At 43.5% G+C, this 12,698-nt stretch overlaps 1 protein-coding gene across 2 annotated transcripts in view; it reads right to left on the bottom strand.

The window, feature by feature from the left end:
* LITAF (lipopolysaccharide induced TNF factor) overlaps positions 1-12,698 on the bottom strand; it is a 145,043-nt gene that overhangs the window by 39,424 nt on the left and 92,921 nt on the right. Inside the window, exons 2-3 of one of the 2 annotated variants that reach the window (XM_086941408.1) lie at positions 9,367-9,447; positions 5,072-5,325 (exon numbers count right to left, since the gene is read on the bottom strand). In XM_086941408.1, the coding sequence (XP_086797534.1) occupies positions 5,072-5,309 (238 nt within the window). In that variant the 5' untranslated portion in view covers positions 5,310-5,325; positions 9,367-9,447. The remainder of the gene's footprint in view (positions 1-5,071; positions 5,326-9,366; positions 9,448-12,698) is intronic. The other variant, XM_086941407.1, reaches the window with a different exon arrangement.

Below are 12,698 nucleotides of genomic sequence, written 5' to 3'. Positions count from 1 at the left end.
TATCCTCTTGTTGATGGGGAGCCAGTGCATGTTTCTCAGGTGGGGGGTGATGTGGCCGTGTCGTGGTATGCCGAGGATCAGTCGTGCCAAGGCGTTTTGGATGCGCTGTAGTCGTTTGATGAGCTTGGTTGGGGCTCCCGTATAGAGGGCATTTCTGTAGTCGAGTCTGCTGCTGATGAGGGCCTGGGTGACTGTCTTTCTTGTATCTGTCGGGATCCATCTGTAGATCTTGCGGAGCATGTGGAGGGTGTTGAAGCAGAAGGAGGAGACTGCGTTGACTTGCTTGGTCATTGAGAGCATTGAGTCGAGGATGATTCCCAGGTTGCGTGCGTGGTCGGTGGGTGTCGGTGCTGCCCCCAGTGCCGTCGGCCACCAGGAGTCGTCCCAGGCTGAAGGGTTGGAGCCGAGGATGAGGACCTCCGTCTTGTCCGAGTTCAGCTTCAGGAAGGGTTGCTACAAGATGTCCAATTGTTGGATCAATCTGCAGTTTCTTTTGCTTGGGATCCATTGGTTCTTGTAAAGGAAGTTCTTTAGGTGGTAATTCCTTCTCTTTGGGTGTTTCAGAGGGTAGTTTATGGGTTTATGTAAAGGCTTGTCTTTTGTAACTTTCGGTTTTGAAGGTTTGTCTTTAAGTTTTGGATCCGCAGGCTTACCTTTGGGTTTCGGCTCCAAAGATTTGGGCTTAGTTATTGCCGGTTTCAAAAACTTTGGTTTATGAGGTTTCGGGTGGGAGTCTTTCTATGCCGAAGAGGACTTTGGTGCAGGTATCGAAGCATCGGATCCATGCTTGGATTTGGTTTTCAGTGCCGGAGATGGAGTTTCAGTACAGTGGGGACAGCTCGATCCCGAGCTGGAGGCTTTTTCTTTTGATTTCATAGCCAGGCCAGAGGGCGGGGCATCTGAACCATGTTTTTGGTTTTTCCCTAGGCCCGAGAGCGAAGGTAGTACCGGAGCTTTCATGTGTTTTTCTGTGAATTGGGGTTTGTTACTCACAGTTCATTGACCTGGAGTGATGTGAGAGTCTTCCTCCATGTCGGAGTCGTCGGCTTCAGACACAGAGATATCTTCCTCTTGTTCGGTGCTGTGCTGATGAGTCAATCTGTTCTCCGAAGATGTCCAGCACTGGGCTAGTGTTGCGTCTCATCTCGTGACATCGAGAATGACGATCACAAATCGTTCTCTTCGATCAGAATGATCGACAGGCCTCGCAGCTACTTTCTTCGTGCTCCGGGGATAGGCACAGATTACATACCTCGTGTAGGTCTGTGTGTGGAAATTTAGCACCACACCCGGGGCATTTTTTAAATGGAGTTCGTTCCATCGACTGCTGGCGTGGTCGACGTGGGTAGGCCTTACGGCCAGTGTCAAAGCTCTCGATCGAAGTTGCTGGATTTCAACGATGCGCGCCGAAGGGGAAACCCGTGATCAAAACAATACAGTTGAGGGGAAGGATGGTGCGTCGAAAAGGTTTGAAGATGATCCCAAAGCGGAGCGCAGCAATGCACATCCAAACCCGATGGCGAAAAAAACAATCTGAAGATGGAGTCGATGCCCATGCGCACTATCGTCCTAAGGAGGAGTCACCTACCTCGTGACTACAAATACTTCTTCCAGGACAAAAACAAAGTGCAAAAATCCGAGCCCAACACCAGATGGCGATCTATGCACAAGTATACAATCTACAGCTCATATGCCTCGAACATAAGGTTCTGATCCTATAGTTGTATAGTTGTGCAAATGGCAGAATATGCAGTTATACTTGACAAGGTTAATACTTGTTCCTTCCTTAGCTTTACATGATGTTCTATAAAGTACTGGTTGGTTGTTTCTTTGTAACTATCGCCCCACGACCCAATTGATAAAACACTCTTAACAAACAAGCCACGGGATACCATACATATGATCTAATAATAAACAATCAGCTAAAAGTACTCCAACCAAAAAAGCTTCGTGCATAGCCCAAAAACGTATCCGCAAAATCAAGAGAGTCAGACTAAGCGCATCCTGAATATATGATAGACCTATTTCCTCATGCCCAATAACTGATGCAGTGCTTCTTGGTACTGACCGTAATCTGCAGCTAAAGCTGTTTTCCGTGAGTAGGAGAGTATCCAAATTCTAATATCCCCAAATAGCAGCCCCATATGACCCCACCAACAAGCACTTACTTTGGACTATTCAGTTATAGTTTATGAACACTCTGTAAATTGGATTCCCAAGTAGGGTAAACCCAAGCCACTACCAATACTTTGGAACCACTTAAAAGTAAAAAAAAAAATCAAAATCCTATTTCTTCTTAACAAGGTTTTGCTTCTCGCAGGGGGCAGTTCCCTTGCAGTCATGCAGACAAAACATGCCCTAAAGCTTTTTCTAGCCATTGCTGTTTCCCACCAGCAATCCTAGGTCAAACAGCAACAGGCCGCCATTTTCATTTCGAATGACGTTTCTCCACCTAGAGTCGGTCTTATTCGGGTTCTGCAACTCCCGCCCAGGTCTCAAACAAGTGGCAAAAGAAATTGATGCATGCCGTTATATAACTTAGAGTTTCGTAATAATAACATGAGAAACTCTCAAAGAGAACCTCTCAACTCTTATTTTTTGGGGGATTATTTTTCAGTTGCGGACACATAACCCAGGCGATAACATCAACTGAGCAGAAACTTCATCCTGTGTGAATATTAAGATGCTCTCAATCAAGTGGAGAACTTCCAAATACTTGTGTTAATAAAAATATATAAAGAACCACTGGAAAAAAGAATTAACACTGTTGTGGCAGAAAATGCATGCATCTCTAAAACACTTACGTTGCAAGCAAGTACCCTGAACACAAAGTGATTGTTATGAAAAACAATCACATTGCTAAAGTAGAACTTTACTACATCTTAAACTCTATGTCCCAGATCCCCTTACCCCTCTAATGAAAATGTTGCTACATTTAGGTGATAATCATACTAATTATAAATATTTTGCCTGCATTGGGTGAGGTTAAAAAAAGAATCCACAGAAAAGAATAGTATTCATCTGTGAGCTACCTGACTCAAGTTTGAGTCACATAAGGCACTTGAATGCAAATATGTTTTTCTGAGATTATCCAACAATAACAAAAAGCGTGAAGCTGGTTTCCTAGTAACCGTAGCATCCCTGGTGCGTTACAAAGCACTATCAGTTGCTGCAGAGCTAGGAGAAGACATTAGTTCTTCAAGAAAACAATATCACCTCCCTCCACCTTACATAAACAAAAGCGCCCCACCTAGAACTACTTTTCTCAGCACATGTTAATGTGGCGAGATTCTGAATTTAACTAATAACTAACTTATAAGTAGGTATGTGCATGGATTTTCTTTATGTTGGTAATCAAGACTCCTCCTGTAGTGAACTGGCTAAATGAAAACAGCAATGGTACTCAATCGGCCATCTTGTAAATCTAGAAAGCTGAGCTTGGAAAATGGTTTACCAGAGCATCTCACATTCCTTAGTTAGTGCCCCCCATCCTTTACAGTTGCCTTGGGCAAAGGAGTAAATATGCAACCCATTTGTAGGGATTCAGAGGGCATTTCAAGAGCTTCGTTTGTTGATACTCGGTAGGCCTCCTGCACCACAGAAGCCCAGAGGGTACTTGGGGGGACAATTCCAGAGACCGAGCGCCCCTGATGTCTTTAGATATTAAGATGGGTGCCCACAAGTTTCTGCACTAAGCAAGCGCTACTTTGCATCCAGCATCAAAACTCAATATGTATCCTGTCCCAGATCATCTAGAAATTTTAAGAAACATCGGTTGTCCCTGTTCTATGACATAAAAGGCCCAGATGGAACTCCTCACTGCTTTCTTTCTTGCTCGTGAAGGGGACTGACCATCTGTCCCTGGAGTCATTCCCCAGTCACCGTCCCCATAGACTAGTACTGTGAATCAAAGCATTAATTGTAGGGTCAATGATTCTTAGACTACCGTCACATACCTCGGATCCTAATTTCGAGACTCTTGCTTGCTGCAGAGTCCTAGACACTAGTATGTTACATCCCATATGTTTGTCTCCCTGCCCACCTCCAGGCCCTCAGCCTTCAGTGCACCTTCTCTCGTGGTGTAGTGTACCATCACTGTGTGCCTTCTCTCGTGGGGTTGTGTATTGTCACTGTTAACTACTGTGCTGTAACAATACACTGGTTAAAAACCAACATATTTAGCTAAAGGTAACAATGGACAACAACCACTTGAAAAGAAAATTACTCATCAACTCACAGGATGCTCAAACCCCAGAAACGTTCAAACCATCACAGAGTCCGGGAACAGTAGATAGCAAATGGAGGACAAATGGCAAGTATGTGCTACTACATCCCCGGAGGGGAGCGCCCTGCATGTTAGCAAACAAGAGTAACACGTTATTACTGTGCAGAATGACATCTGTACCAATGGAGCTGTGGCACATTTTCAATACTCGTAATAACTGACCCATCGCCAACTAGGACTTCAAAGATCAATGCACTTAATCAATGGGCCCCAAGTGTCCTAGCCTTACCTTTGTGGCTCATGCTACAAATAATCTATGGGATCCCCCAGATCATCTTATCCTCCACATTTGCAATAACCCTGTGACAAACATTCTGTGGCACCAGAGCCCCAAATTCAATTAATACTCTACTTCCACTAAGTCCTAACAGATGATACAGAACACACTGCAAGCTTTGGCAGGATTGGATACCCTTCAGAGATATGAAATGAGATAAAGAATAAACCAATAAAGGAAGGACAAAGTAACTGTGGTAAAAAGAAATATGCTTTGATCCACAGAGACCATTAAAAGCCATTTATAACTTAAAGAAATTAGAACATTTGAAATGTCACGAATTTCTTCTCCCAGTTTAATCTGAGTAGAGCATACTGTACTTTTTGAAATGTGACCCTCTAAATTTATGATCGGGTGCATGTTGGAAAGCAGGTATTCTGGCCGATATTGCTTAGTTGAGAATAGACTATGCTATGTAAGATAACTTTAATTTCTAAGTCAATCTTACAAATATATAGCCAATAAAACAATGTACGCATTTAGTAGCATTTATAATCATTTGTTCTTACTTGGAGCAGTCGGCGGTTGAATTGGATATGGAGGATTATTCATATTTTTCATATCTGGTCCGGGCGGTGGGTTGTACTGGTAAACTGTTGCCTCGGCATATGAAGGCGGTGCCGGCGGGGCGCCAGGATAGCATTCTGGAACCGGCTGGGGTGGGTACCCACCAGATATCTGGTAGCCACCTGGAACTGGCTGGTAGGGGCTGGGGGCCGTTGGGTATGGTGCTGATGGAGCCTGCATGGTGTCTGAAACAGAACTTTAATGTTCATATCAAACAGTGAACATTTTATTTAGTCAGCATATAAAAAATTAAAACCGCCTGATCCAATGCGCTAATGGTCTTTAATGCAAATTAAAGCACAAGGGTGAGATGCCTTGCTCTTTGTGCCTAAAGTCAGGTCAGGTGGATATGAAAATAGAAGTATTAATAATTAACGCTTCTAACATTATACAAATTAGAACAGGTTTACAAAAATAGTACACAACTGGAAGGATGTGCGTATTTTTCAAATTGTGGCAGGAAGAACATTCACAGTGACTAGCTGAGCTTGGCATCACTACATAGGACTCATCACTAGAAGCCGTAATCTGTAATTTTTCTTAGGGCTTAGGATACAACAGAATATTTAAAAAATACAGCAAACAGGTCGTAAAGCATGCCAGAAAACATAGGAATTACCAATAACCAGGTAGGAAGTAAAGGATATTCTCAAGAAAGTCTCATGGACTGCCTACTAACCAAGTACGAATTAAAGGATAGTCTCTGGGAACAAGTCCATGCCCTGTATACTTAAATGGGAAGGCTAGCCACGCCTGTTCATTTGTAGCCACCCAACACAACCGTAATTTCAAAATCAAAATTCTTAAAAATCCCAGAGACTAATTGGAGCCAGTGAAGTGTAATGGAAAATATGACAACAATGGAAATTGAGGTAATGAAGAGTCTTGGAAGCACATGTGTGTTTAGAGCAGAACCTAAGTAAGCTATGTCAGTCTGTCTTATTGGCGAAAACCATCCTTCTTGGCAGATACATCAATGCACCATTTCCACTTGTGGGTGCCCATGGAAATCAGTTCTTGGTCAGACATCACTTCTTAGTCGGGCAAAATCTTCCTGTTCCTCACTTTTGCAGCAGATGCATTATTCATCTCCGTCAAAGTCTACCTCTCCCCCAGTTTCATGCAAAATTAGCAATCACCAAGCCTCTCACTTTCCCTCTGTGGTCCCAAACAGGACAAATGCCCATACTTCATTTCAGATATTACCATGCATCTGCTTTGTCACCGTACACAAGTCCTTCCCTTCCTCTAGTCATTTGTGGAGAAGTCCAAGTCCCTTTCCACCAATAGGGTAATTGCACTCATCACCTCATTCCATTTCTCCTAAGTCACAGTCTGGACATGTATCGCCCGCTAGATGCGGCACAATCTGGTTAACCTATGCCTTCCTTCTACTGAGAAACGCAAAGTGATAATATACAGAATTAAAGGAAATTTAAAAATGTGACCCAAGGCAATGTTTCATACAGAACAGCGACAGGGCGAAATATGCATAAGCAACAGAGAAAACTGTCAAACTGAACAAACACCCCATATGGAGAGGAAGCTCACCCAAGGGAAGGAAGACACCCAGGAGAGTAAAGATTGCACAAGAGGAGAACAAGAGCTATTCAGGGAATCAAAAAGAACACAGGCAACAACAGGAGCACAAGCCGGGATAAAGGATAATAACAGTTACTCTTGCTTATTACTTCTACACCCAAACTTTTAAACTGTTTTTCTGCTAGTTACACTGATCAAACATTTGTTCTGTTAAAATAGTCTGTATTCCGTCCGTTCCAGAGGCAGACTGGTCCAATCTGAAGCAGTCTCAGACTTCTTCTCTTACTTTTTTGAAGTACTAGTTCAGACAAAAAAGGCAAAATTGAGTCCAGAGCCCAGTAAGGTATATATGCGGAAAAGATGAATTCGGTGTGGATGCTACTAAACTGCAGTACCACTAGGATGGAAAATTCAAATGCAGGCATTCTGCATGTTTCCCATCTAGAGGTGCAACATGCGTGCTGCAGTCTCCAATTCTAAAGACTTGTGGATTATTATACCATGGGGGGCTGGCTGTTTTCAAAATGAACCGTGGTGTCCTGCATGGCGGCGACTCAGACCTTTTTACAGAATGTTGAACTATTTCTGAAATTCATGACTTGCCCTACATAATTATAATGCCTGCACAGAACGTACAATTTATGGGCTACTTCTCAAAGAAACCTGTCAGGTGAAGTCTGCCCAAATGTGTTGCAGGCTGAACTTGTCATGGGCCTCAAAATAGAAGAAAAACATTTTTGTATGGGCTAGTGCTATGCCTACATCCCTGCAAAGAGCTCTGTCAAAACCTGGCAGTCACACACTGTATGAAATGTATCACATAAACACAACGCTTTTGGCTGCTCAGCGCCAATCGCATTCTACAGATGGTTATCTATATCCAGCCAAGCCGTGTACGTAAACCTCCTAGAAAGATACCGGGAAATGTAGGATAAAGAGCCACGTGCTATGCATTACAATCTTGTAATTTACAGAGGAGCTCTGAGACTATACAGAGGAACAAGACCCAAGGTGGTTTCATAGGAGAGAGATAGTGTGGTAGCAGGCATGATAAAAAAAAGCTGGATCTAGTGCAAAGTGAAGCAAATCAAAAAGCAGTTTGTAATTTGTTGCAAAAAGATATTAGAAAGAATCAGTTTGGTGCAAGTCATATTAAAAGAGGCTCACTATGTGTAGATATATGTGGGAATTCTTTTTTCCTGTAATTAACTTTAGTGTGCTAAAATATACATGTTCCCAGGAATCTCTTTTTTCCTTAGCACGTTTCCTTTAATTAAAAAAACAATAAAACACAGAAGTGTGAAAAGCCAATATTTGTTTCTTTATTTATACTGTAGCTGTAATGGTGCTCCTTGATCTGTTTGTTGGCTGCTGGCTCTACCAGCAAGCATTATGACGTCACAACTTGACTAATAGCTTATTACAGGTCAGCAGGTAAGTTACAGGTGACTAGAAATATCACAGGCCATCTGCAATAAAGTCATTTCTGTAATAAAGATATTAGAGACTAATATAAAAGGATTGTCTCTTAGACTTTTTCCATTGGCATATAGGACAGTTTCAGCATATCAATACAGAGCATGAAAATGAAGTTTTCATTTTTACAGGAAATATTGGAGTAAAACACTAAATACTAAGTAGCAACCCCTTTAGCGCACTGTAGTCAATGGCTTTCAGAACTAAGAATATGTATTGTGTCAATAGGCTTCTTTAGACAGAAGGTAGTGAAAAGTTGTGTAGTTAGTAGCTTGCAATGTACTTAGAATTTAAGGTGATCACAGGCTTCTCAATATTTTGAGGGCACCACACCTTGTTTTTACATTAAAATAGAAATTTAAATCTTTAGTTATCACCCATCGTGCTCTTCATGGCCATGGCCCTACTTACTCGCAAAAACACTTCTCCTTCTATGCCCCTTCGAGATATCTGGCTCTATGACCCAGTATCTCGCACAGGTTCCTCGTTTTAAATATCAGAGGATAGGTGGCAGCTCCCTTGCCCGGAAAGCTGCTGTTGCCTGGAACCTCTCCCCTTTGCCCTACGGAACATTCAGGATCTGTTGATCTTTAAGAAGAAGCTGAAAACACACCTTTTTGTCTAAATTACAGTCCTTTGCCCCTCATAGTTTCGCACCAGGACACTACAAGGACTACAGGGACTGTAAGCAATAAGACTATACGACTTACGTCCATGAAGAGGATATAGACAGGATGAATGTGCTCCACGAGTTCTAAATAGAGGTGTAAAGTGAGTATTATCTGTGGGAGGATACTGCATTTCTACCAGTTGCAGGAGTTTCTCTTTTGTGCCTTAGTCCACTTTATTTTTCTTAGAAGCCACTGCCACATACATTGTATTTTCTATGGCATGGTCATGGTCTTAGAACTTTTATCCAGCCTTGCTCTGAGAAAAATGTTCTCAAATTAGTTTTAGCGGAGAGTGGCTACAGGTCGCATGTACATGCCACCCCAAACATCATACACTGACACGTAGAAGAGGACTGATACTTTCTCTGGCAAAGGAAAGCCTGCAATGACAAGGTATATACCAATATTTATCAATGACAAATACACAGGCAGAGAGGGTTTTGTTATCGTTTACACAGAAAGAAGGCACTGACTAATGAAAGGAAGTTACTTAATTTATAACGTGACTGCGGATGACACTACTCTAGGAGATACTAAGTCCTTCTTACCTTAGCCGATACTTCAGGGATGGAGTTCGTTAAGATGTCCACCAACACGAAGATCACGTTTCTTACAAGAATATCAGCAATCTGTGAAAAGGAAAAGGACTTTCAAAAAGAGTTAAGAAAAAGACCTTGCTTGTATAAGCTCAGTCACAGTCTCAAGTTTACAGAACCACCAGTGCCCAACCAACCACTCCATAGGAGCTATCCACACAGAACAGAAAACAAAAATTCAAACATAATGTGTCCCAAAAATATTCCCATGGTAACAAATTCCTTTAAAGTGTTAAGAGCTAAAATGTAGACATATCCAGATCACACGCGTCAGTTCAATAAAAAACAAAACAAAGGACTGAGACAAGCAACAGAGGCAGTAGGTGAGGCCAAGATGTTAACTATGGATAATAGAATATTCTTTGCTTTTCTTTACCATGACTGACAACTGCAGAAAAGCCCATACTGTAGGGATGGTGGGGACTATAGGAAGGCAATCAGTTGATTCATCTCTAGTTTATATTCTTATATCACTGTAACTAGACCAGGCTAGATGTATGCATAAATGTAATTCACATATTTTTACTCTACAATCACGCCTGTTTAACTGTACACTGTAATATCAAAATGCATTTTTAATTGATCTCCCCGAAATAGTCAAATTTCATTGATAAAATAATTTTTCCTCCAATATTCCAAAAACTCTAAATATTTACCACGATAACAAAGAGACATCTTTAGAAAAAACTAAAACTTTCAATCTGTCAGGTTGCAGTGAAATATTAGTGGTACTTTAAAATTCACATATATCTATTCAAGTCTAATTTCATAGCAGTTTTGTTAAGGTCTATATATGTTTAAAGTAAGTAACCCATGTTGAGTAACAGCAATATACAACAAGTACAAAATGTATAGCAGATATTTGTTAAAATAGCACAGGAAAAAAGGAATAAAGGTTCACTACGTTTCAGTACATTCAATAATACAAGCATTAATTTAAAGAAATACTCACAAAAGTCTGCCTGCTAATAAAGACATAATAATAAACAATTAACTAACTAGTACTGGAAAATTCTCAGTTTACCACAGGTACCATTAGTGGCCAAAATGACTGCTTAATGCCCCGGTTACTTACTGGTAATCTTCATTACTACGAGTATGGTCTTCCTTGCCACATGAGTTATGTAGTGAGCTTTAGCTACACACCAGAACCCTCCAAAGCAAATTAGCATCCCCTGCCTCCCATCCCTCCCCAACATGGCCGACCACCGTCACCCATGACCCAGTATAAGGGGAGGGTTGACCCAACCCACTTCCTGTATAACTACCAAGCCCCAAGAGCCACATGAAGCCGAAAGGTAAACACGGAGGGGGGATGGGAACTCATGTGGTGAGGAAGACAATACTCAGAGTAATGAAGATTACAGGTATGTAACCGGGGCATTACCTCCTTGTGAGTCTTCCTCGCCACCACAGTTCCGTAGTGAGCACATACCCAGGCTAAGCGGCTTCATGGAAAACTCACAAGAAACCACAGACCATTGGACAAGGCCAAACAATTAAGCGCTAACCAAAAGCAAAATAGTTGGATAACAACTAAGAGGAAGCACAAAAGGAGAGAACTACAAGAGCCAGAAATCCAGCCCGGAGAACCATCCAGCAAAGCCCCCCCCGTAAAAGGACCAAACAACCCCACCTTGGCAGTGATCCAAGGACAAGTGCAGAGAGTACCAGGCAGCAGCCCTACAGACACCATCAAGAGAGACCCTACAGAAAAAGGCCCATGAGACAGACAGAACCCCCCAGGAGACCGACCCTGCACCTGGGCAGACACCACAGAACCCAGTGCCACACAGAGCAGCAAGAGAAGCCGCGGCACTCATCAATACCGGGAGGAGAGAGAAGGCAGAGGACCAGACGGACAGGACAAAAAGTGACAAACAATTTGACATAGCAGCAAAAAGACCCAGTCCGCTCCGAAACACAGCAACACTGCATGTTGGACAACCAGTCAGCAAGAGCAGAAACCACCCGAGACACAAGGACCAGAGGGAGAGCCAGAAACACAACCACTCAGGGACGGTCGACAACCAAAGGGACCCAGGGCAGAAATGCTGGACCCCAACGCAACACAAGAAGGACAGGAAAGACCCGCAAGAAAAAGGAGGGGGGCGCAGAAGGACCCAGCTCCCCAGTCTGCCCAGCAAAGACGATAGCCACCAAAAACACCACCAGCAAGGAGAGGAACTAGAAGGCCATGGAACCCGGAAGGTCAAACAGACCCTCCGGAAGGTCCCACAACACCAACGGAAGACCCCAGGAAGGCGCATACCTAGGACACAGCAGGAAACAACTGTGAGCAACCAGGCCCCCAAAGGAACCAAAATGCCAAACAAGGACCACAGAATGTCCGCAAGGCTACCCACCGAGCCTGAAGAGCCGAAGGGGCCAGGTCCAAGACAAAGCCATTGGAAAGGAAATCAAACACCCAAATGGGAAAAACAGAGAAAGAGGCCAATCCTGTAGAAACACACCAACGAGAAAACGACCCCCAAAGGCGAGAAAACAAGCTAGAAGAGTAGCCGTGAAACAGGAGCCCTGAAGTGACACCACCACCTCCAGGAACAAGACTGAGACCGTAAGCCAAACCAAACAAGCCAGAAGACAAAGCAGAACCCCCACTAGAAGCGAAGGGCCCGCAATGGGAAGAGAAGATAGAGATCTCCTGGACGGATACCACCAAAGGAGAGGAAAACAAAGGCGGCGGCATCAGCCGGGGAACCACCAACAGAACAAACACCCCCTCCTGGCAAATCCTGCACAGAATAAGGTGACCCAAAGGAATTAGTGAAAAAGGCGTAAGCAGGAAGTTCTGCCAACGGAATGACAGCACATCCAGCCACAATGCCCTCGTACATTGAAGGAGAGGGCAGAAGTGAGGGAAGTGAGCCAAGAGCATGTCTGCAAACAGAACAAACGCCAGGCACCTAAACCGGGCCGGCAACAGATGGAACACTGCCACCGTTAGCGAGACGGCAGACATGGGAGGAAAGACCCAGCGCAGGTGATCCGCCACGTAGTCCTTTAACCCCAGGAGATAAACCGCCCGAATGACAACAATATCACCCCAGGCCAGGACAGAACCACTTGTGCAAGAAGCCAAAGGGAGAGTACCTTGCAACCCCCTGTAAATCCAGGTAGCCCCTCGCCAAAAAGCCTACAGCACCTCCCAGGCGGACCCCAATCCAAGAACTAACCAGGTCCGACAATGCTCAACTTCAGAGCACAGATGAAATCAGGCGATGTCAGGGAGGTAAGGCTGTCATACCCGAATGGCCCCCCAG

Source organism: Lissotriton vulgaris, chromosome 10 (assembly GCF_964263255.1).
Source record: "Lissotriton vulgaris chromosome 10, aLisVul1.2, whole genome shotgun sequence".
NCBI lineage: Eukaryota > Metazoa > Chordata > Amphibia > Caudata > Salamandridae > Lissotriton > Lissotriton vulgaris.
This window is presented reverse-complemented; position numbering and strand designations above follow the sequence as displayed.